General features: G+C 41.5%; 1 protein-coding gene across 1 annotated transcript in view; it reads right to left on the minus strand.

The window, feature by feature from the left end:
* The window catches only part of cars1 (cysteinyl-tRNA synthetase 1), a 44219-nt gene that overhangs the window by 4499 nt on the left and 13615 nt on the right, over positions 1-26105 (minus strand). The window contains exons 6-20 of the mRNA XM_034183320.1: positions 25734-25883; positions 19896-20036; positions 17169-17257; positions 16958-17079; positions 15386-15498; positions 12792-12920; positions 12397-12526; positions 10360-10463; positions 10181-10278; positions 7676-7865; positions 6523-6591; positions 5496-5577; positions 5313-5393; positions 3120-3187; positions 46-105 (exon numbers count right to left, since the gene is read on the minus strand). Of these exons, the coding sequence (XP_034039211.1) occupies positions 46-105; positions 3120-3187; positions 5313-5393; positions 5496-5577; positions 6523-6591; positions 7676-7865; positions 10181-10278; positions 10360-10463; positions 12397-12526; positions 12792-12920; positions 15386-15498; positions 16958-17079; positions 17169-17257; positions 19896-20036; positions 25734-25883 (1626 nt within the window). The remainder of the gene's footprint in view (positions 1-45; positions 106-3119; positions 3188-5312; positions 5394-5495; positions 5578-6522; positions 6592-7675; positions 7866-10180; positions 10279-10359; positions 10464-12396; positions 12527-12791; positions 12921-15385; positions 15499-16957; positions 17080-17168; positions 17258-19895; positions 20037-25733; positions 25884-26105) is intronic.

The following is a 26105-nucleotide window of genomic DNA, read 5'->3' on the forward strand; positions in this document are numbered from 1 at the left end:
TTTAATCATTCTTCATCTTGGCTCTGTGTGCTGAAGATGACTGACCTCTTGTTCTTGTTTCTTCCTGGCAGCTTCTTCCTTCTTTCTTTTCTTTTCCTCTTCAATCTAAAAAACAGAAAAATCTATAATATATATACAGTGAGGCACATATTTGATCCACTGTCGATTTTGCAAGTTTTCCACCTACATAGAATGTAGAGGTCTGTAATTTTTATCGTAGGTACACTTCAACTGTGAGAGACAAAATTAAAAAAAGTCCAGAAAATCACATTGTATGATTTTTAAATAATTAATTTGCATTTTATTGCATGAAATAAGTATTTGATCCAAGAGAAAAACAGACCTTAATATTTGGTACAGAAACCTTTGTTTGCAGTTCCAGAGATCTTCAGATCTTTCAGGTTTGGAGGAGACTGGCCAGGCCACTCCAGGACCTTGAAATGCTTCTTACGGAGCCCCTCCTTAGTTGCCCTGGCTGTGTGTTTGGGGTCATTGTCATGCTGGAAGACCCAGCCATGACCCATCTTCAATGCTCTTACTGAGGGAAGGAAGTTGTTTGCCAAAATCTCACAATACATGACCCCATCCATCCTCCCTTCAATACGGTGCAGTCATCCCGTCCCCTTGTAGAAATGCACCCCCCAAAAATGATGTTTCCACCCCCATGCTTCACGGTTGGGATGGTTTTCTTGGGGTTGTTCTCATCCTCTAAACATGGCGAGTGGAGTTCACACCAAAAAGCTCTATTTTGGTCTCATCTGACCACATGACCTTCTCCCATGCCTCCTCTGGATCATCCAGATGGTCACTGGTGAACTTCAAACGGGCCTGGACATGTGCTGACGTGAGCAAGGGGACCTTGCTGCCCTGCAGGATTTTAAACCATGACGGCGTCGTGTTTCTTCCATTTTCTAATAATCACGCCAACAGTTGTTGTCTTCTACCAAGCTGCTTGCCTGTTGTCCTGTAGTCCATCCCAGCCTTGTGCAGGTCTACAGTTTTGTCCCTGGTGTCCTTAGACAGCTCTTTGGTCTTGGCCATGGTGGACAGGTTGGAGTGTGATTGATTGAGTGTGTGAACAGGTGTCTTTTATACAGGTAACAAGTTCAAACAGGTGCAATTAATACAGGTAAAGAGTGCAGAATAAGCGGGCTTCTTAAAGAAAAATTAACAGGTCTGTGAATTCTTGTTGGTTAGTAGGTAATCAAATTCTTATTTCATGTAATAAAAGGCAAATTAATTATTTAAAAATCATACAATGTGATTTTCTGGATTTTTTTTTAGACTCTGTCTCTAACAGTTGAAGTGTACCTACAATAAAAATTACAGACATCAACATTCTTTGTAGGTGGGAAAACTTGCAAAATCGACAATGGATCAAATGCTTATTTTCCCCACTATGTGTGTGCATATGTATATATACATTCGAGGTCTGTTAGAAAAGTATCGGACCTTTTTATTTTTTGCAAAAACCTGATGGATTTGAATCACGTGTGTTTGCATGAGCAAACCTTGAACCTTCGTGCGCATGCGTGAATTTTTTCACGCCTGTCGATTAGATCATTTTCTGGTAAGCAGCCTTTGTGTGGGACGTGTGCAGTGCGCTCGGCGGATTTTCATTTCAAGGAAAAAGACGGAACGACTGGAGCAGCGCTGCATCAAATTTTGCCAGAAACTGGGCGACAGCCAGGTGGAAACCATTCAGAAGATTCAGACGGCTTTCGGTAACGATCCTATGGGCATCGCACAGATTAAGGAGCGGTACAACCGGTTTAAAGACGTACGCGCAACGGTGGAGAGTGAACCACTCAATGGTGGAGAGCGAGCCATGCAACGGTGGAGAGCGAGTCACGCTCTCCACCGGTTGGCCATCAACATGCCGAAATGACAAGATCATTTCCAAAGTGAACGCTGTGGTGATGTGGGACCGTCGTGTGACTATCCGAGAAATTGTGGAAGAGGTGGACATCAGCACTTTTTCGGCACATTCCACTGTGACAGAAGATTTGGCCATGAAAAGAGTGGCGGTGAAATTCATGCTGCTGCTAACTGAGTGAAGGAGGTTGTTCCCCAAAATCTCCCAATCCATGGCCCCAGTCATCCTCTCCTTAATACAGTGCAGTTGTCCTGTCCCATGTGCAGAAAAACACCCCCAGAGCATGATGCTTCCACCCCCATGCTTCACAGTAGGGACGGTGTTTTTGGGATGGTACTCAGCATTCTTCTTCCTCCAAACACGGCGAGTGGAATTAAGACCAAAAAGTTCTATTTTGGTCTCATCTGACCGCATAACTTTCTCCCATGACTCCTCTGGATCATCCAAATGGTCATGGGCAAACTTAAGATGGGCCTGGACGTGTGCTGATTTAAGCAGGGGAACCTTCTGTGCCATGCATGATTTTAACCCATGACGTCTTAGTGTATTACCCACAGTAACCTTGGAAACAGTGGTGCCAGCTCTCTTCAGGTCATTGACCAGCTCCTCCCGTGCAGTTCTGGGCTGATTCCTCACCTTTCTTAGGATCATCACCTAACCCCAGTCCGAGGGAGATTGACTGTCATGTTTAGCTTCTTCCATTTTCTAATAATTGCTCCAACAGTTGATCTTTTTTCACCAAGCTGCTTGGCAGTTGCCCCGTAGCCCTTTCCAGCCTTGAGGAGGTCTACAATTTTGTCTCTGATGTCTTTGGACAGCTCGTTGGTTTTAGCCATGTTAGTAGTTGGAGTCTTACTGATTGTGTGGGGTGGACAGGTGTCTTTATGTAGCTAACTTGGAATAATAATAATAAGTGGAGTGGACTTTTTAGAGGCGGACTAACAGGTCTCTGAGGGCCAGAATTTCTGCTGATTGGCAGGTGTTGAAATACTTATTTACAGCAGTAACATACAAATAAATTATTAAAAAAAAATTACACATTGTGATTTCTGGATTTTTTTTTTTTAGATTGTCTCTCACAGTGGACATGCACCTAAGATGAAAATTTCAGACCCCTCCATGATTTCTCAGTGGGAGAACTTGCAAAATCGCAGAGTGTTCAAATATTTATTTTTCTCACTGTGTGTATAAATAAGTTGTGGTATCTGTAATGTTTCCAACAGACAATGACTCCCGACTTTACCTTCTTCTTCTCCTCTCTCTCTTTCAGTAACATCTCCTTGTCCACCAGCTTCACCACAGTTGACAGCCCTGTAACACACAAACGCTTTATTTTCTGTGTTTGCATCTTTGTTATTATCTTCTTAGGTTTCCATCATTAACCAGGAATGGATTCTGGGGTACTTGTGCACTCTGTCAGCAGCAAGCCATCTTAGGCCCCCCTACTTTTCTTCCTTTATATAGCACCCTATATAAAAGAAGAAAAGGATTAAATAAACAGAGATGGCCAACACATATACAGGGCTGGAAATGTGAATCTGCCTGGTCATACCCACAGCCGGCTATTTTGGGGGTAATTTTCAGTTCAAATGGTACCAGTTTGTTCCCCATGTCATGAGGATTCAGAATATATATATAGTTTTTTGGGCTACATATTATAGTTTGGGAGTTTATCCCGGACAGACGGACATACAGACAGACGGACAGACAGACAGACGTAGCCCTTTATGTATATAGATAAATGAAGTAATTTTGGAGAGACCAGTCACTGATGTCATGCTCTACTCTGACTGGCTGTCAAAAAAAAACAAAAAAAAAAACCCAAACAGATTGAAACAGAATGTGACATTTTATCCTCTTAAAACAAGTCAAGGTTAGCCATTTTTGAACTTGTCCAAGGTCTGTGTCCCCAGAATGTTCCCTGTGAATTTCAAGACTTTGGCAGTAATAGGACTGGACTTATGTTGAGCACAGACAGACGGACGGACACAAAGCCTTCGCAATACCCAATGGCCATATTTGATGGCCTCGGGCAAAAATTATTCATGGACTAGTGCCTCCCCATTTAGCTGACTTAATTAAACCCTACGTATCGGCCTGGCCTTTGTGTTTTCAGGGTGCAGGACTACTTTGTGTCCCTAGGGTGAATAAAAAGTCTGCAGGCCACAGAACCTTCTGTTTTTGTGCACCTGTTTTGTGGAATGATCTCCTTATGGAGACAAAACAGTCTGATGCTGTAGAGACATTCAAGTCCAGACTTAAGACACATCTATTCTCCCTCTCATATGGTTAGCAAACTAGCATAATGTGGAACTATGTTTCCTCTCCTTTTTGGCCTCACTTCATCTAAATTCTGGGTCTGTTCGTGAAGCTCAGTTCTAGTGGCTGGCGGTCACCTTCGTATTCTCTCTGCTTCCCTGTTGATTTACTGCTGGTGAACCCAGACCTTAGGTGTAGTAAGTTCCGGCCGACTGATTCTGCTCTCTTTCCTCTCTGTCCGAGGAACTGATGAGACATCAAGCGTGCTGGACTGACCGTGAGATGCCCTGGCTGAAGTAGCGGCCTGTGGACCACCTTGCTGAGGGGGACCTCTCTGGGCCACTGCAGCCTGCTTTCGGAATGCCGTCTACCAGCTGTCACTAAAGTGAAACTGCCGAGGTGATGCCTGCCTGTGGTGCCAATGACTCAAGGTGCTCATCTCAATAATACACTTTGTTTTGATGCTATTCTGGTTTTTCTGTTTCCTGTTTCTTCAGCTTTGTTAAACACTGTAAAAACCTGACAACTGTTAGAATGGCCTTAGCAGAGGGTCACCCCTCTAAGTCTGGTCTGCTTGTGGTTTCTTCCTCAATACCATCAGAGGGAGTTTTTCCCTTACCACTGTCGCCTGTGTGCTTGCTCAGGTTAGACCTGACTCATGTGAAGCACCTTGAGCAAGCTTTGTTGTGATTTGGTGCTGTATAAATATAAGAAATTGAACTGAATTGAATTAAAATAAATTGAATTGAATCTGGGTCCAAACACAGAGAACCGACAGAAGCTCCGACGGACCAAATCGGATTTAAGTCTCAAAATGTTAATCGGCCAATCAGAGCTGTTCTTACTGCTTGGCGTGTTCAACCTCAGGTGCATGTTTACTGGACTTCATATGGTTTCAAACAGTGGTTCATGCTGTGATGGTTTTCCACAGACGGTTTCACCCCCACAGCCCCTCCAAAAGGAAGAAATTAAAACGAGCTGCGCTCCTGTGACCTCGTTTATAGAAATATTTTGATGAATGCTAACAATGATGATCATTAGGCGCTTGGCAACAAAAAAATAACTTTTTCTTCTTCTTTGAGAAGACACACACACACACACACACACACACACACACACTGCCCCCCCCCCCTCGGGACTGGCATATTTTTGGTAAACAGTATTTTGTTGTTTTCACCTTCATGATCTTCCAGTCGGACCCCAAGCTCGGGTAACGTATCATCACGGAGCTCATCGCACAGCTGCAGCAACTCTGTTACTATAAAACATGAACAAACATTCTTAAATATTTTTATCCTTCAGGAGTGTACATCACATCTTCAACAAATCAAAAAAATAAATTATTTGTTTCCTTTTTCACCTTTCTGCTCTCTGGCAATTTTTCGAACACCCTCCCTGAAATTTGACAGGACGGTCAGGTATGGTATCACCGTGCTCTCCAGCTGCCACAAATGGAGATAATGCGGTTACAATATGCTGCTACAACGGCAGGAGCCACTTCACAAGTCTCAGTCAACCAGACCACGACATGAAATCTGCTCCAGTTCATCATCAGATTATTCTTCAGGGGGAAACTCTGATTACGTTATTATAACAATGAAGAAAAGTGGAGTCTCCCTGTTCTCCGTGTGCTTTCAAGGGTTCTCTCTGGGCTTCACGTCTTCCTCCCACAGACCAGAAACTTTGGTTCAGTTCCCTGGTTATTGTACCGAGCGTTAACAGCTGCCTGTCTGGGGTCAGTTCACATCAAATCACACAGATGGTTCCAGGTCAAAAGGTCACAAAGCTTCAAAACTCTATATGTCGTATCAACGGAGCGATGAATGTTGGAGAAAGTTCATTTGGCAGAATACATTAAACCTATTGAAATTTTGGAGTTTTAATACTATTAGTGATACAAACCTAAGACGTTTATGTGCTGCAGCAACATCAGCAGCAAATTTTGCTGTTTACCACAGCCACAAGGACAATATTTCTTTAAAGTTTTTAAAATATCCTAAATATTGTGGGATAATTTCAAACTTTGTCTTCAAAGGTTTTATCTCCTATACATACATATATATACATACATATATATATATATATATATATATATATGAGACCTGTCATGGCCCACACTTCATTGGATTAAAAAATTAATTTATCAATCTGACATTAGCAGCATTAAGTGTTTGACAAAAATGAAACAAACAAGCAAACAAACAAATTAACTGAACACTGATTTTGTTACAACATTGATAATAAGTGACAGATATGCCATCATATTTCTCCGTACAGACCTCGCAGTCGGTTAATAATCCTTTAATATTTCCACGTACAAATGTACAGACCTCGCAGTCAGTTAATAATCCTTTAATATTTCCACGTACAAATGTTTGTCTACTTACATCGACGTTCTGATTTTGTCCTCCAACTGGAAACCCAATGGGCTCGGATCCTTCAATGGCGCCAAATATCTAAATGACAAAAACACTCCATTACTTTATTCTGAATAAAGTACTCGTCTGTCCTATGCCAGGATACATAGTCATTTAGTTTTAAGTTATTTTCAATTAACTAATGAACTTCAGGCAAACCACACAGGTATTTTAAATATGCATTTTTCCACTGCATCCTGAGGAGGTCATGTGTTCACGATACCTTAAAATTATTCATCAACTTAGCAATAAGATGGTCTCCGGATTCCACTGTATGACATCACAAAGCTTTAACACCTCCACACTCACAGCGTGGCTGATAATGCTGACATTTACACCATGTCATGATTTCTGACATCAATCTAAATCAATGTTTCTCAGACTTTTTTGGACCGAGGACCACTTAACCAAAAAAAAAAAAAAAAAAAAAAAAAGCTTCACAGGCCACTTAATTCTCCAAATATCTCTAAACCACCAGTCTGCTTTCCACTATCACTGTCTGCTACTCTTTGGAGTCACTTAACAGTTTGAGAAACACTTAAGTGGGCATATGATATAAATTCAAAATGTGTTCTTCCAATATACTAATCTACCATCTGAGGTCGCTCACAAACAACCAGTGGTCCACAGACCAGTCTTTGAGAAAGGCTGATCTACATCCAGGTCCTCACGCAAATAAATAAAACATAAAATGGAAAGAGAAGCATGGCGGACCCCCTGTCAGATGGTGATGGTAAAGTCATGGATCTCACTCCATCGGTGGATGTACGCGTTGATGCCCAGCTACTTCCTCATACATCTACTCTTTATTACTTTATTAAGAAAGTGCCTTCAGCTTCTCCTTTGGTTTCACTCGGGGTCACCACAGAAGATCCGAGGTGGATCTGCATGTTGATTTGGCACAAATTTTACACAGGATGCCCTTCCTGATGCAACTCTACGTTACACAGAGAATGGGCAGGTGTCGTCTTGAACCGGGAACCTTCAACACTCAAAGCAAGCGCAGTGAACCGCTTGTCCACCACCCCATTTAATGTTTACTTAAGTACCTAACAGTAAATTCAAAGTCTTGTTCTCCATTTCTTTCAGTGAGAAAGTTGCTGGCCTGCAAACGTGCGCTGACCTTCAGCATGTTTGTGAGATAAACAGCGATGCTTTCCACCAACATGCGATTGGGCCTCAGTTTGGCGCTCTTCCTGCTGGCAATGTAGGTGTTGCTCTGGCTGACCAGCGCTCTCATTTCCTCCATGGCAGTGCGAGTGTCCACATTGTCACACAGAGCCTCGTGGACGGCAGACTTCCTGTCATAGAAACTAGAGAACAAATGTAAAATCCTTTAATTGTCCGATTTCCAGCAAACATTGGCATGTGGATCTCTGACAATTGTGCATTTGGTGGTATGATCACCAAATTGGCACGGTGACTCTCACAACATTGATCAACAATGATTCTTCTGCAGGTTCACCTTTGGAAACCTTGTTACGACTTTTACTTCCTCTCGATAGTCAAGTTTGATCGTCTTCTCGGCACATATCTGGTCAATTGACCACTTGAAAATTCAAGATGGCGACCATAATGACCTACCGAAAAAAAAAATAAACAAAACAAAGATATGCTCCTAATTGACTGATTAAAATGATATTGATGTCAATTCCATTTCGTAATAGTTTATTTGCTATTTATGGCTATTATTATGTTTTATTTTGCTCATGTGCCAAATTAGAGCAAAGTTTATTACTTTAGTATAAATGGTTCGGAAAGTGTTCATTTCTTGAAACTACTGCATGTCAGCCTATGAATCCTTTAAGGGTCATCTCAACCGTTTAGTTGAGCATATTGATATCTACTACATTCTACTGAAAAATGTGAGGACATTAAAGAGTTAATTAGTCTTCTATACATTGTGTTGTTATTTTTAATCTGCAGCCAACATGGTGAAATGCCAATTTATGCCACTAAGAGTGTCATATTGTTGTTGGAACATGAAAAATTCAATCTGGAATGCCTGGAAACCTACAATTTGACACCAAGAGCACACAAATAAACTAAGTAACAACATTTTTGTGAGGAAAAAAATATTTGGGGGTCAATTTGGGGGCCATCTTTAAATTAAACATCTTGGATTTCAAAGATGCTGTAAAACAGAACCATTGTCACTGGAGCATTATGCAAAAGCCATTCTCCATAGGTTACTTTGGCCACAATCTTGGAAAATGGCTGCATTCTTTCCAAATGGCCGATCAACCAGATTTGTTAAGTACTATCTTGGGAATCATCCACCAGTTTGGTGCTTGTACCAGCATTTGCATGATTTTGTTGTAAAATTGAAGTTGACAGCCCTCACTGTCTTCAAGCCCACAGGTACAAGTACCTCATACATGTAACAGAAATATATATATGTAAAGAAAAGAAAAGAAAAATGAAATTAACTCCCCATGAAGACATCGGACCATAATTATTTTCCTTCAGGTACTTCTTCATATGTTGTGCTACTAGTGACTGACGTTTCATTGAAATCCACCATCCAGTTTAGGAGGAGTCACACTTCCAAGACTCATGGAAGGATGAATAGACAGACAGGGTGATTGTATATACACCCAAACTTTTGTTTGGATGGAGTGTTATAGTAACAATGATAATAACAACTAATACTATTGTGGGTTGTATCATATATTTACATTTGTGTAAATATCAATCAATCAATTTTTTTTATATAGCGCCAAATCACAACAAACAGTTGCCCCAAGGCGCTTTATATTGTAAGGCAAGGCCATACAATAATTATGTAAAACCCCAACGGTCAAAACGACCCCCTGTGAGCAAGCACTTGGCTACAGTGGGAAGGAAAAACTCCCCTTTAACAGGAAGAAACCTCCAGCAGAACCAGGCCCAGGGAGGGGCCTGGTTCATAAAATATGGAACATAAAGTAAATATGGACCTCAAGTGGACAGACGTAGAACCTGTTTCATCTTAGGGAGCTTTGGGGGCTGCTCCCAGAAATGATCCTCTTACATGTTTTGATGGTTTGTGTGCAGATCTGTTTGTTTGCCAGAAAACCTCTCACTTAAGTTCGATATCTAAATAATAACGTGCCACTTTCAATTTTTCAATTTCAATTTATTTAGTTTTATATAGTGCCAAATCACAACAAAGCTGCTTCAAAGTGCTTCATACAAGTAAGGTCTAACCTTACCAACCCCCAGAGCAAGAACACAGGCGACAGTGGTTAGAAAAAAACTCCCTCTGATGATTTGAGGAAGAAACCTCAAGCAGACCAGACTCAAAGGGGTGACCCACTGCTTAGGCCATTCTACCAAAAAGGTTTACCATACAGAACACAACACAACAACAACTGACGAGAGTCCATGCAGTCATCCAGTCCACAGTTGGGGGGGGGGGTCACTCCTCCAGCAGAGTCCATCCTGCATCCACCACAAAAATCATCCAATCCAGCACGTGAATCCAGCCACATCTCGGACAGAGAGAAAAAGAAAACAGAATCAGTCGGCCAGTAAAACTACACTTAAGGTGTAGTTTCAAGAAAACACACCCGTGATTAATTAAAAGACTAAATGCAACTTAGTCTTTTAGCAGGTCTGCTGAGGGTAATATTTTGTGCTCTCTCACCCGTTGTTAAGCTCCATCTCTGCTGTTTCCCACTTCTCAGACTGTCCAGTGATGTCAGTGGGACAGCGCAGTGCATCCTTCACATTGAGGAAAAACTCCTGTTTGATGAATGAACAAAGACAGAGTCACTACAGAACAGATGTCAGGATTAAAACCGATCTGTGGAATATTCCACCTACATTCATGAACTTCTCATACTGGACGGCCGACTCCATGGTGTTGGCGGAGTAATCCAGAGTGTCTTTCCAGGAATGCATTAAGAACGCCAGTCGGAGCTGACGAGCTGCAGGAAAGCAAATGGAGGAACTCGACATCAAACTGTCCTCATGCATCGAAGACACATTCATTTTGTACAGAAAGATACACCAGTTTAATATCTAACAGACATGGGGCCAAATACAAAAGTATTTGTATTTGAAAATACTTAAATACATTTTTCGGACTATCTGTATTTTCTGATTTTGAATTCAAAGTATTTGTTTTTGTATTTCAAATACATCGCCGATCCCAAGTATTTCCAAATACTTTTCCAAATACTTTTCAAACTTGGGAATCTCTGTGACACCGTGTTGAATATAGACTGTGATAGTTTGATTATTGCCTGTGATATTATAATAGTGATTTTGTGATAAAACATTCAATCCTTTACTTATCAATAGTATTTGGTCATGCTATTTTCACAATAAATTGTTACCGGTTTATCAGTTTTTGTCTTGATTTGTTGTTTATAGTTCATAGAAAGTATTTGTATTTGAAATACTCAAACTATAAAGTATTTGTATTTAAATACAATGCAAAGTATTTGACCCCATGTCTGATATCTAAGTGACAGTATGTGACAAGCATCTCGTGCTCAGTGTTTCTGGTATTGGCATGTGAGATGGTCTGCCCCTTGCTGGAATTTACAAGAGCACAAATGATTGTATTGGAGCAAAATTAGCAAAAAATTAGAACAAACTGGTGAAAATTTGATGAATGTTTATGTATCAGAGGACACAAAAAAGCAACAGTTTTGCCTATACAATATAGAAAAGTCTGTCACCTGCTGGACGGTTGTTTGCTGGATTAATGATGGATTAGGAGCAGGTGTGGCGGTCAGGGAAAAAAATCAGTCTGTTTCTGCACAGAAATACACTAAACCAGAGCAACGAACTTGTTATTTTCTGCTTGTTTCACAGCAGCTACACTCCAAAACTTTCATATGAATGTAGCTGAAGCAGACACTTCTTCCTCCTTAAAATATGTGTGGCTGTAGTGACATGCAACCTGAAATATGTTTGCCAGCTTATTTCCTTTCCAGAGCTTCTTTCTGGTGGTCAGAGCAAGGCAAACGTGTTCCAGTTGGCAGAGCATGCACAGGAACAATGGAGTCTGTGAGTGAGTGAGTCTGCAAAATTTGTGTCATCATACTGCATATTCAGCCTTGGAATTATGGATTGTGATAGATACAGGTGAGGACCGCTGAACCTCCTATTTTGGTTCATGTTGGCATGTTTTAAACATTATAATTTTCCAGGATACTAAGAGATAACTATCTGTGTGTGTGTGTGTGTCCCTCTCCTGTCCAAACAGCACCTCAGAATTCAGCCAAACTTGGCACATATATACTCTGACATAGACTATTGAGCAATGCAGTAGTAGTAGTAGTAGTAGTAGTAGTAGTAGTAGTAGTAGTAGTAGTAGTCGTCGCTTTGTGAGGCAGCTTTAGTCACAGCCTAACAGTTCTCAGGAATCCTGGATAGGTGGCAGGTGATAGCTTTGTTTTCATTTCAGTCTCGAGATCAACGGATCAAACCCACCCACCCATGGGGCGGGTAATCGACTAGTACTTTTACATTTTAATTTCAAAGTTTGTTCCGACAAACTCTTGCCAAGTAGACCTTTTATTTCACACAGCAGTCTGAGACAATAACGTGTGTATTTTCAGTTGACAGATATTTGCCCGAGTTAGACGAGGTGTAAATGTAAATTTATGCTACCGGCCCAGCAACGCCTCAGTAAGTGACAATAATGATTGATAAAATGGGAGCTGCAGTGGATATTTAACTTAATTACATCTTCTGGAAACCAAAGTTGAATTTCCCACAATCCCCTCCTCCAACACCAACAAAGCATAACAGCTCAGTTTAGCTTTGTGGTATCTCACATGACGACATTCATTTCAGTAAAGTTCTATTTCCGATCAGTAGTCTGAAGGCACAAACACACACACTCACCTGTGTTCCTTGACAAGGCATCCTTAATAGTGATGAAGTTCTTCAGAGATTTGGACATCTTGCAGCCTGCGATCGTGAGGTGACCAGTGTGCAGGAAGTAACGGACCCAGTGATCGTTGTCAAAGAAAGCCTGAGGGGGGCAAATAATCAATACTGGATGTCAAATCCTGTCCCAAAGTGTTGACCTGGACTTCCAGAAGCTTGTTGGTGAAGATGATTATTATACAGCCACAGGTGTGCAGAAAGTTCTTCATTATTGCCATGATTAGACCTCAGGGTTTATAAGATTCTGATAAAAATCCCATCTGGACGTTTCTCGCGGGCTGCAGAAGCTACACAGCACCAGGAACTGTGCGGCAGATGTTTGGACGTTTGAGGCTACCGACTGTTCGTACCTCAGACTGAGCCAGCTCGTTGTCGTGATGAGGGAACCTGAGGTCAAAGCCGCCGCCGTGGATGTCCATGGACTCTCCCAGGATGGAACCCGCCATGGCTGAACATTCAATGTGCCAACCCGGCCTTCCCTGTTCCAACAACAAAACCAATCAAAATCTGATCAATGCTCCTCAAAACCAGACAAAATTTAAAGTATTTTCTAGAGAATAAACTGTACCAGAGTAGAAGTCACACTAGTGTGTAAATCACACCTAATTTTAGTGTCATCAGCTCTTTCATTTGGGATTTTTGTGCATTGTTGTGTTGTACTTCTCTCATTGGAGTTTATTTTGTTCATATTAATTTCACTTGATTCCTGGGGAAGCCCGATACAAATAGTTATTATTTCTGGTATACAAGTCGCATGTGTTGGAGAGTAAGTCGCAGTTCCTCCAAAACTAGTTATACTACAGATAATACAATATGTTTCTTGCTGCTGAGTTGAAACATGTTTCTACTTGTTTGCTGTAAATTATAATGACTCCGCGGTCACATTAGCTACAACGGAGAGCAAGCTACAACTCGCCGTTCATTTTTGTCTTATATTTTGTAAAAGTTTGCAAGAAATACACATTTCTACATCTAAAAGCGCTGGTTTAGTAACCCGGTAGCCTCTCTGCAGAGATTCAAAAGATATCTTACGGTGATGTTAGCATGCTAACTAGCGATACAGGGAATGTCGCTGTGAAAGATGTTGGGCTGAAACAAATCAAGCGAAGTTTTCTGTTCAGCGGTCAAGCATGAAGTAAACCCTCAGTGACATTGTCAGGTTTTCCCGTCCTTAATAATCAATCATTAACACCAAGTAACCACGAGCTGGTCACGCCCCGGGAACGCCCACCAAGTGACATATGCCCACAGTTTTTTCACCCCATTTGTAGCTAATGTGACAACAGCGTAAAAGATGTTTGTACGAGTTGCCTGTTGTTGGCATGTACATTGTTTTCTTTAGTTTTTTTTTTACTGGCTATCGCTCACGGTGAAACATGCTCTTCTGTTGCGATTATATTAATGATGATGTCAGTGATTAGTCAGATGACTCCATTTCAAGATGACACCCATCTAATGAGGTCTAGATGACACTGAAACCCATTAAGTGGTTGCGAAGAACTTGTGCTAACGACGTTAGTATCATATGACGCATCAGTTAAAGACAAGATCGCAATGATCTCACCTTGTAGACGTCGGCCCAGAATGGCCTTGCTTCATGCACATCTTCATGTGATGTGCGAAAACTGTGCAATGTTTCACTGAAGTCAAACAAATGGTTTGCAGTTGTGCTTACAAGCTCAATATGAAAATTCTACTCATCCCTCCTTGATGATTTTGGATTAGAAATATTCTCCTTCCTGCACATCTTCACTCAGTGTTGTTTCACTGAAATCGAAATCCGTCAAATGGCTTCGTAGGAATCGCTCTGTCAAGATTCATGAGCTGCGAGACGGATAGTGTGATTCCAAAATAACCCAGTCGTACACGCCTGAGTCTGACCTGTTTATCTGTGAACATGAGATATGTAACAGCGGGTGCTTGTTTATTTGTAAAACTTCCAACCTGTTCTCCCGTGTACCTTATATGCAGTGGTGGGCACAGATAACCAAAAAATTAACTTCGATAACAGATAATAAGATAACTGAAAAGTTATCTTTGATAAAGATCGATAAACCACTCAAAATGTATCGGAAGTTACAGATAATCAATAACTGATAAATTCCGGTGTTGTCTATGGGACATTTGCAGTTACTAAAGAGCTGTAATTGATTTTTAACACGATCGCTTTTGAAAGCATCAAAAGCAGTAAAAGACCTAAAGAATAAGCAAGAATGTTTGACCATGCTGCCCTCAGCAGGAAGCAGCACAGACAAATCCTGAGAGCACCCACAAAATCAGCTCTTTATTAATCATAATCATTTTTCTTTTAACATTCTGCCCCTGCCGGAAGCTCTTGTTTACAACAGCACTCCCAAAATGAGTGGTTAAAATTTGAACCATAAGTTAAACATGTATACCTCTGGATGACTTGGTGACATTGCGATTATATTAGTGTGGTGTTAAAGGAAATTACTTTTTTTTGGTCACCAGTTCTCTTTTGCTTACAGACGATAGAGTGGTTTCTGTTTGCAGAGGAAAGAAAAACATGCTTATTAGGAAACTTTCAACAGGTAGGCCTCAACAGCTTTAAAAATGTTTTTCACTGTTAGCTTAGTTTAGTACGTTATCGGTCTAAAAGTTATCGGACGGTAATTCATCGGAAGATAATTAGTCCGATGATGGTTTTTAAATTTATCTAAAAAGATAATCTGATAATGAAAACATTATCTTCGATAATTATCTATTATCGGATTATCGGAAGTGTGCCCACCACTGATTATGTGTACATCAAGGTTACGTTCACCGCGGTTGTGCACACGCAGCTGAGCGTGTTCACACAGTTTGGGAATCAAAACACACTGTGTTTTCAGAGTGTTTGGTCAGTGTTCCGACCGAGTGGACACCTGTGTGACGTTCTGCTCGAGGAAACAGGATCTAAATTTAGGAACAGATGAACTCTGACCTTTCCCCACGGAGAATTCCACGATGGCTCTCCTGGCTTGGACGCTTTCCACAAGGCAAAATCATTTTGAGACTTTTTCTCACTTAACCTGTCAGCAGAGATGCTGAGGTCACCTAAAAGGACACATTTAAGCGTCAGAAGTTGTTCAAACATCTCCAATTTTGTGAGTTTTAACAAACGTACATGTCAACAAGATAAATAGAAATAACCTCAAAACTAAGAGCACAGCATCCCCCGCTGGCACATGCTGCTTTGGTACATGTGCTTGCTACATTCTGAAAACATTTCAAGGATTTGTGCGAAGTTTCAAGAAATTCCTTTTAAAAGTGTGTGAGGAGTTGATTTCAGAATGATTATACCCTTAATGAGTTGGACAAACAAGATAAAAATCACCACGATATAATCCCCCTTTGGACCTTCAGCCGGGGGGGGGGGGGATAAAACCACACCACCCTCCCACACTTAATGTGTCACAACACACAAAGCACACAGTGAGCAGATAATATTAAACTCTCTTGGTACAGTGAGGAAAATAAGCATTTGAACACCCTGCGATTTTGCAAGTTCTCCCACTTAGAAATCATGGAGGGGGTCTGAAATTTTCATCTTAGGTGCATGTCCACTGTGAGAGACATAATCTAAAAAAAATCCGGAAGTCACAATGTATGATTTTTTAAATAATTTATTTGTATGTTACTGCTGCAAATAAGTATTTGAACACCTGTGAAAATCAATGTTAATATTTGGTACAGTAGCCTTTGTTTGCAATTACAGAGGTCAAACATTTCCTGTAGTTTTTCACCAGGTTTTCACACACTGCAGCAGGGATTTTGGTCCACTCCTCCATACAGATCTTCTCTAGATCTTTCAGGTTTGGAGTCTCAGCTCCCTCCAAAGATTTTCTATTGAGTTCAGGTCTGGAGACTGGCCAGGCCACTCCAGGACCTTGAAATGCTTCTTACAGAGCCCTTCTCACTGTATCTTAAAAGCTGTACAGCCTTTCAAATTTCAGAAAACTCTCAACTAACTGAAATTTTGAAAGTTGAAATTTTCCTCCTCAGGAGAACTATTTATTAATTTCTTCTCGTCAATGTACATTTTGATCATATTGGTGATGTCATATCATGAATCTCGTATTTAAAGCCTAATAAATAACATCATAGTGGTACCAAAGAAAATTATTTTTGGACTTAAATCTTAAAACTTATGAGGCTGTACAGCTTTAAAAAAATTAAAATTCTGACCGTCACTCCGTGTGTTCAACGGAACACAACAAATAAATCAATAAAATACATAAAAGGTAAATAAATGTACTTTCCTATGGGATGAGAACTGTATCTATTTTACTCCCCCGTGATGCTGAAGTGGAAGCGAGCTGAGAAAAGGCACGAATGAAAGAATGTGAAGTTATTTTATTTTATTTTTTCTGGTACCATGATTGTGAAATGCTGCTAATGTTTAGATGCTGGATAATTAATTCAAAGAGCAGATGATTTGAAATAAATAAATTTTCACCAGATATAAAAAAATGAAATCAAATAAACAGTTGTGGTATTCTGCTAAAACACACACCTTCTCCTTCCTGTAAAGCTTTCTGGTCACCAACTGCCTCCGGCACCAACTTTGCATATGAATGCTGCGGACTGCTGTCAAATTTTGAAGTGTCAAAGTAAACGGAACCGTTGGATTCATATCTGCACACAGCACAAAAACACAGCATTTAAATCCGCAGTAATGCACATTTACATTTGTGTCTCGTATGCAGGAGACGCTTCTCTCTCACCCATAGCCGTTTGAGATAATTTTACTGACAAATTGCACAATCTCGGGCACATATTCACTGACTCGAGTCAGAACATCAGGAAGAAGAACCTGCAGAGATACAACACACATCAGATGTCTGAGACATTATACTGCAGCAAGTCACTTAACACAAATAACTGCAATAATATGAAGTTATTTCGGAAAGTTTGAGGCCACTGAGAAACATTTAAGTTCAGTGGACACCACCTCGTCTCCTCTGCCTCACATTCTGCACTTTAAGAAGCTCTGTCTTAGCAAATAATGTTTAATAAAATCCCACATCACTGCTAAAAGTTTTACCATAAAATATGAAATATGTTTGGAAATTCTGCACATGGAAACCAACTAATTTTCTATAATCAGAATATTTTAAAAAGTCCAAATTTATTGGGGGGAAAAATGCTTCCATATAGCAAAAAAACAAAAACAAAAGTGTGTGTCACAGCTGTTGGCAGAATTTGACAAACTGACAATAAATGATTTTTCTCGCCAGTTTTCTTTTGCATCACATGAAAGTAAATGGGAAACTCAAGCGGAGATCTGATCGCAACTCTTGTATGAAAATTCTAACCTGATCCGCTTATCATGAAATTCTACAACTGACAACAAACAAACACACACACACTGCACCGCGTTTCCCCAGTCGAAGTCTGTGGTCATCTTGGGGACTTCCCTCACCTGTCTCCATCCTGCACAGTCACTCAGATTTTAAGACCCGCCTCTTCCAATCAGATTGAACCAACAGTTCCACACTGTATTTCTTAATGTCCCCTCACACATAACACGAATGAAGCTGACTGGCGCACGAAGGAGGAACTGCATGCCACTCGTGAAATCTGAGCCGCCTCAAACAGCTGTCGCCACAACCATTCACGCACACAAGTGGCCGAAAGACAGCGAGTGCCCATTTGACCCCCCTCTTGGCAGGTGTCGGCCAAATTCCAGGTGCCACATGTGAACATCCAACACCTCTCGCTGGACACTTAGAAAAGGTGGGGCTATTCATACACGAGAGTAGAGAGCAGGCGACCACATTTGAGCTGTCTGTGAAAACACATTGGTGTGACTGTGCCAAACTCCACTCCAACCCCCCCCCAAACACACATAAATGGCTTGTGGAGTGTGTTGTCCCCCCTCCCCACCCAACACTACACACACACACACACACACACACACACACACACACACACACACACACACACACACACACACACACACACACACACACACACACACACACCATGAATCCAATATTGTCAGCTGTGGCTGAGGGTCCCGGAGTCCGGTCGTTGTTCAGTGCAGTGCGCTGCTGGAACAGCTGACCGCTGTGTACTGCAATTCAGCTGGTGAACACGCAATGCACATATGTGGGTGGGTGCTAATACCCTCATAACATGCTGATAATTATGTACAGATATGATCACATGAGGACCAGTCAGCCTCTGAGCGCGTGGCATGGTGTGAAGCCGGCCGAACAGGTTGATGTCATTTTCACCATGTAAATTATCTTTACATGACAGACAGAAAGAGTGGAAATTAAATGAAACAAATAAGGGAGAAGGTGTGAACTCATTCATCTGTGATCGCTTTGCTCATACGCTTTGCTGTGGACATACAGCGCAGGTCAGCTGACCGCCACGTCAGCACACTGCAACACTGGTGAATATTGTGCCATGCAGAAAATCACAGCGTGGCGCGTGTTATCTGCAGGATTTCCCCACACTGTAATAATTAAAACACATATCACATTTGCAACGTGGTCACCAGCGGATCACTGCGCGCTGGACACGCCATGCTGGATGATGTGTTCACGACACGGGAGACAACTCCTCATGAGACAGGAGCCCGGCTGATGTCTTCATGAAAGGGGTGCATCAGGTAATTCATGTAAAACATTTCAGTACTTCCTGGTGTATATCTAGTCGGAGGCTAAGTCCGCCCTTTATAACAGGAATTAAGTACTGTAAATAGTGGTGTGTTTTTTTTGCTCCACTGCTGTGTGCGACTTTTCACGTGCTCGCACTGTTTGTGGGTGCGAACACAAATGTGCACGAAACCATCTCCGCAGTATCGTGCACGCCTGTCCGACCATGTGTCCCTCCCAACAGTAGGTGGAATGTTTCACAGTTAACCACTTTGTTTACTGTTCGCGGATTTTCGGCTGCTTTCTGCTTCTTTCGCCCAATTTCGTGTTATGTGTGAAGGGGCCCTTAATGACTGACGGAAATGAAGTCCACTGGAGAGATTCAGGTTTCCACTCATGACTTTTAAAGAAAACTCTGAAAATGATTTACATTCATGAACGTGTCAATAACTGCTTCATGCAGTCATTTAATGTGTGGGTTTTTTCTCCACTATATTAACACTTTTTTTTTGTTGCTACTGTTCAATAACTTTGGACATTCACTCATTCATTTTTGGGTGAGAGGTGGAGTCCACCCTGGACAGTACATTCTGTAGTTACATTTCAGGGCATATATATATATATATATATATATATATATATATATATATATATATATATATATATGCCCTGATCCTGGTGCAGCTCCTGATGTTCCTAAGCAGTTTCCTAATCAAGACCGACTCTGCTTAATGTCTGAGATGTGACGGGTGGAGGTGTGCACAGAGCGGTACAGCCGCCATTCATCAGAAAACATACAACATGAGAGAATCTGATGATGAAAGTTCTTTTCATTCCACATACATTGAGGGCTTCCATGTCTTTGTGGTACTCTGCCTCCCAGAATTTCGGGAGGGTGGAGAAGATGGAATTGTCTGTAACCTGACTTCCAAGCTGCTGGTCCAACCAGTCAGCCAGCAAGTCCTTGGCTCTCTTCAAAAGCACCTTGAGACAAAAAAGAGACAAAACATTTCATTCCAATTAAAGAATTAGAAACAACAGGCAAAAAATGAAAATAATATCACTATACGAGGTCTGTTAGAAAAGTATCCGACCTTATTATTTTTTTTCAAAAACCATATGGATTTGAATCACGTGTGATTACATCAGACATGCTTGAACCCTCGTGGGCATGCAAGAGTTTTTTCACGCCTGTCGGTTACATCATTCGCCTGTGGGCAGTCTTTGAGTGAGGAGTGGCCCACCCTCTCGTCGTTTTTTCATTGTTTAGGAATGGCTCAGACTGCTGCTTTGTTTGATAAATTTTTTTTCAAAAACTGTAAGGCACAACTGAGTGGACACCATTCGATAAATTCAGCTGGTTTTCGGTAAAAATTTTAACGGCTGATGAGAGATTTTGGTCTGGTAGTGTCGCCGTAAGGACGGCACACGGCGCCTGACGGCGATCTGCGCTTCGAGGCGGCAGCGTCTCGCCGTTTTAAGTTGAAAACTTCCACATTTCAGGCTCTGTTGACCCAGTAAGTCATCAGAGAACAGAGAACTTTCAGAAGAAGTCGACATGAGGAGTTTATTCAGACATTCCATTGTTAACGGACATTTTGTAATGAAAGAACGTGCGGGCAGAGTCGCATGTCGGGTCGGACCCGACCGCGGGGGGTCGCGACAGGAAAAACACCTCCGTTGGAAACCTTAACCGGCAAGTTGGAACATGCCCAAGCTGTTAAACAATTTTTCAGTTACTCACTTGTTGAAAGCCATCAAAAGCCGCCTGAATTTTACAAATGGTTTTCAACACGGAGGTGTTTTTCCTGTCGCGGCGCACACAAATTTGCACGCACGTCTTTCATTACAAAATGTTCTTAAACAGTGGAATGTCCGCATAAAGTCCTCATGCCGGCCTCTTCTGAATCTTCTCTGTTCTCTCACGACGTCCTGGGTGAATTAAGCCTTAAATTAGGATGTTTTCAGGTCGAAACAGGCCGACGACGGCGCCTGGAAGCGCTGTGCGACGTCCCGCTCCGTGGGAAGTCCTTACACCGACAGAAACACCCCATAATCTCTCATCAGCCGTTAAACTTTTCACCGAAAACCAGCTGAATTTATCGAATAGTGTCCACTCGGATATCCCTCACAGGTCCAGAAAAAATGTTGAATTTTGTTGCACCACCTCTGGCTTTTATAACAGCTTGCAGTCTCTGAGGCATGGACTTAATGAGTGACAAACAGTACTCTTCATCAATCTGGCTCCAACTTTCTCTGATTGCTGTTGCCAGATCAGCTTTGCAGGTTGGAGCCTTGTCATGGACCATTTTCTTCAACTTCCACCAAAGATTTTCAATTGGATTAAGATCCGGACTATTTGCAGGCCATGACATTGACCCTATGTGTCTTTTTGCAAGGAATGTTTTCACAGTTTTTGCTCTATGGCAAGATGCATTATCATCTTGAAAAATGATTTCATCATCCCCAAACATCCTTTCAATTGATGGGATAAGAAAAGTGTCCAAAATATCAACGTAAACTTGTGCATTTATTGATGATGTAATGACAGCTATCTCCCCAGTGCCTTTACCTGACATGCAGCCCCATATCATCAATGACTGTGGAAATTTACATGTTCTCTTCAGGCAGTCATCTTTATAAATCTCACTGGAACGGCACCAAACAAAAGTTCCAGCATCATCACCTTGCCCAATGCAGATTCGAGATTCATCACTGAATATGACTTTCATCCAGTCATCCACAGTCCACGATTGCTTTTCCTTAGCCCATTGTAACCTTGTTTTTTTCTGTTTAGGTGTTAATGATGGCTTTCGTTTAGCTTTTCTGTATGTAAATCCCATTTCCTTTAGGCGGTTTCTTACAGTTCGGTCACAGACGTTGACTCCAGTTTCCTCCCATTCGTTCATTTGTTTTGTTGTGCATTTTCAATTTTTGAGACATATTGCTTTAAGTTTTCTGTCTTGACTCTTTGATGTCTTCCTCGGTCTACCAGTATGTTTGCCTTTAACAACCTTCCCATGTTGTTTGTATTTGGTCCAGAGTTTAGACACAGCTGACTGTGAACAACCAACATCTTTTGCAACATTGCGTGATGATTTACCCTCTTTTAAGAGTTTGATAATCCTCTCCTTTGTTTCAATTGACATCTCTCGTGTTGGAGCCATGATTCATGTCAGTCCACGTGGTGCAACAGCTCTCCAAGGTGTGATCACTCCTTTTTAGATGCAGACTAACGAGCAGATGTGATTTGATGCAGGTGTTAGTTTTGAGGATGAAAGTTTACAGGGTGATTCCATAATTTTTTCCTCAGAATTGAGTGATTCCATATTTTTTCCCTCTGCTTGGTCTAAAAAAAGCAACCGTTACTGACTGCCACAAATATTTTTCTTGATTTCTTATAGTGTTTCTTAAAGCCAGAAAGTTGCCATTTGAAATGACTTTAGTTTTGTGTCATGTCTGTGATCCGCTTTTTTTCTACAAAATTAAAACAACTGAATGAACATCCTCCGAGGCCGGTGATTCCATAATTTTTGCCAGGGGTTGTAGATAAATATGATTCAAATCACCGCAGCGCAGTGCCTTTAATACCTATGGCATGCTCTAATCTCTGTAATAAAATTTTATGGTCAACAGTATCAAAAGCAGCACTGAGGTCTAACAGAACAAGCACAGAGATGAGTCCACTGTCTGAGGCCATAAGAAGATCATTTGTAACCTTCACTAATGCTGTTTCCGTACTATGATGAATTCTAAAACCTGACTGAAACTCTTCAAATAGACCATTCCTCTGCAGATGATCAGTTAGCTGTTTTACAACTACCCTTTCAAGAATTTTTGAGAGAAAAGGAAGGTTGGAGATTGGCCTATAATTAGCTAAGATAGCTGGGTCAAGTGATGGCTTTTTAAGTAATGGTTTAATTACTGCCACCTTAAAAGCCTGTGGTACATAGCCAACTAATAAAGATAGGCTGATCATATTTAAGATCGAAGCATTAATTAATGGTAGGGCTTCCTTGAGCAGCCTGGTAGGAATGGGGTCTAATAAACATGTTGATGGTTTGGATGAAGTAACTAATGAAAATAACTCAGACAGAACAATCGGAGAGAAAGAGTCTAACCAAATACCGGCATCACTGAAAGCAGCCAAAGATAACGATATGTCTTTGGGATGGTTATGAGTAATTTTTTCTCTAATAGTTAAAATTTTATTAGCAAAGAAAGTCATGAAGTCATTACTAGTTAAAGTTAAAGGAATACTCGGCTTTTATAGAGCAACAGACTTTTTCCAGGCTAAGTGAAGATCTTCTAAATTAGTGAGACGCCATTTCCTCTCCAACTTACGGGTTATCTGCTTTAAGCTGCGAGTTTGTGAGTTATACCACGGAGTCAGGCACTTCTGATTTAAGGCTCTCTTTTTCAGAGGAGCTACAGCATCCAAAGTTGTCTTCAATGAGGATGTAAAACTATTGACGAGATACTCTATCTCACTTACAGAGTTTAGGTAGCTACTCTGCACTGTGTTGGTATATGGCATTAGAGAACATAAAGAAGGAATCATATCCTTAAACCTAGTTACAGCGCTTTCTGAAAGACTTCTAGTGTAATGAAACTTATTCCCCACTGCTGGGTAGTCCATCAGAGTAAATGTAAATGTTATTAAGAAATGATCAGACAGAAGGGAGTTTTCAGGGAATACTGTTAAGTCTTCAATTTCCATACCATAAGTCAGAACAAGATCTAAGATATTATTAAAGTGGTGGGTGGACTCATTTACATTTTGAGCAAAGCCAATTGAGTCTAATAATAGATTAAATGCAGTGTTGAGGCTGTCATTCTCAGCATCTGTGTGGATGTTAAAATCGCCCACTATAATTATCTTATCTGAGCTAAGCACTAAGTCAGACAAAAGGTCTGAAAATTCACAGAGAAACTCACAGTAACGACCAGGTGGACGATAGATAACAACAAATAAAACTGGTTTTTGGGACTTCCAATTTGGATGGACAAGACTAAGAGTCAAGCTTTCAAATGAATTAAAGCTCTGTCTGGGTTTTTGATTAATTAATAAGCTGGAATGGAAGATTGCTGCTAATCCTCCGCCTCGGCCCGTGCTACGAGCGTTCTGGCAGTTAGTGTGACTCAGGGTTGTTGACTCATTTAAACTAACATATTTATCCTGCTGTAACCAGGTTTTTGTAAGGCAGAATAAATCAATATGTTGATCAATTATTATATCATTTACTAACAGGGACTTAGAAGAGAGAGATCTAATGTTTAATAGACCACATTTAACTGTTTTAGTCTGTGGTGCAGTTGAAGGTGCTATATTATTTTTTCTTTTTGAATTTTTATGCTTAAATAGATTTTTACTGGTTATTGGTGGTCTGGGAGCAGGCACCGTCTCTACGGGGATGGGGTAATGAGGGGATGGCAGGGGGACAGAAGCTGCAGAGAGGTGTGTAAGACTACAACTCTGCTTCCTGGTCCCAACCCTGGATAGTCACGGTTTGGAGGATTTAAGAAAATTGGCCAGATTTCTAGAAATGAGAGCTGCTCCATCCAAAGTGGGATGGATGCCGTCTCTCCTAACAAGACCAGGTTTTCCCCAGAAGCTTTGCCAATTATCTATGAAGCCCACCTCATTTTTTGGACACCACTCAGACAGCCAGCAATTCAAGGAGAACATGCGGCTAAACATGTCACTCCCGGTCCGATTGGGGAGGGGCCCAGAGAAAACTACAGATTACTGCCGACGTGAATTACAATCTTACCAAATTTACGCTTAGCCTTAGCCAGCAGTTTCAAATTTCCTTCAATGTCGCCTGCTCTGGCCCCCGGAAGACAACTGACTATGGTTGCTGGTGTCGCTAACTTCACATTTCTCAAAACAGAGTCGCCAATAACCAGAGTTTGATCCTCGGCGGGTGTGTTGCTGAGTGGGGAAAAACAGTTAGAAATGTGAACGGGTTGGCGGTGTACACGGGGCTTCTGTTTAGGACTACGCTTCCTCCTCACAGTCACCCAGTCGGCCTGCTTTCCCGGCTGCTCGGGATCTGCCGGAGGGGAACTAACGGCGGCTAAGCTACCTTGGTCCGCACCAACTACAGGGGCCTGGCTAGCTGTAGGATTTTCCAAGGTGCGGAGCCGAGTCTCCAATTCGCCCAGCCTGGCCTCCAAAGCTACGAATAAGCTACACTTATTACAAGTACCATTACTGCTAAAGGAGGCCGAGGAATAACTAAACATTTCACACCCAGAGCAGAAAAGTGCGGGAGAGACAGCAGAAGCCGCCATGCTAAACCGGCTAAGAGCTAGTAGCTGCGCTAAGCTAGCGGATTCCTAAAAACACAAGAAGTGAATAATGTGTAAATAATTTAGAGGTGATTCAGCAGAGGGAGTGCTTTAGTTAAGGCACGTGAAGATTACACTGTGAAACAAATCGTTGTCTAGTTAACTAGATCAATCTAACTGCGCAGATTAAACAGCTAACAGATACAGCAAAACACCGCTGTGCTCCGGAACAGGAAGTGATACAATACCGCAGTGAGAGCCAACCACCAGTAGAGGCAAGCAATTCAAAATACACAACATGATACAAAATAACTTCAGAGGGAAGTACTTCTGTTCGTTGGAAAGAAATTATCCCTAAACTTTGTTTAGCATCGTGAGAAATTCAACCTGGGCCAGAGGTTCTACAACTTCATCCGGCGCTGTACTCTCCACTGCCACCTGCAGGGGTTCGAGGGAGGCGCTGACAGCAGCATCCAACCGCTCCAGCATCTGCTTCTTATCTGGATCTGTGGTGGCAATCAGATGGGCCTGGAAGGGCTGAGAAGAACCCGAGAAGGGACAGTTTATTTTTATCTTCTACATTAACAACAAATCCCCTGTCAGTAACTCGCTGTTGCCAGAGCGCCGCCATGTTGGTTATTGTCTGACAACCAGACATAAATAAAAATCAATGTGGACATGATCAATGTTTTCAGGAGAATCTGCATTTTCTGTGCTGTTACATTTATTCAAACTCAGTCCCTTTATTTGTTCAGCCAC

Source organism: Thalassophryne amazonica, chromosome 2 (assembly GCF_902500255.1).
Source record: "Thalassophryne amazonica chromosome 2, fThaAma1.1, whole genome shotgun sequence".
Taxonomy (NCBI): Eukaryota; Metazoa; Chordata; class Actinopteri; order Batrachoidiformes; family Batrachoididae; genus Thalassophryne; species Thalassophryne amazonica.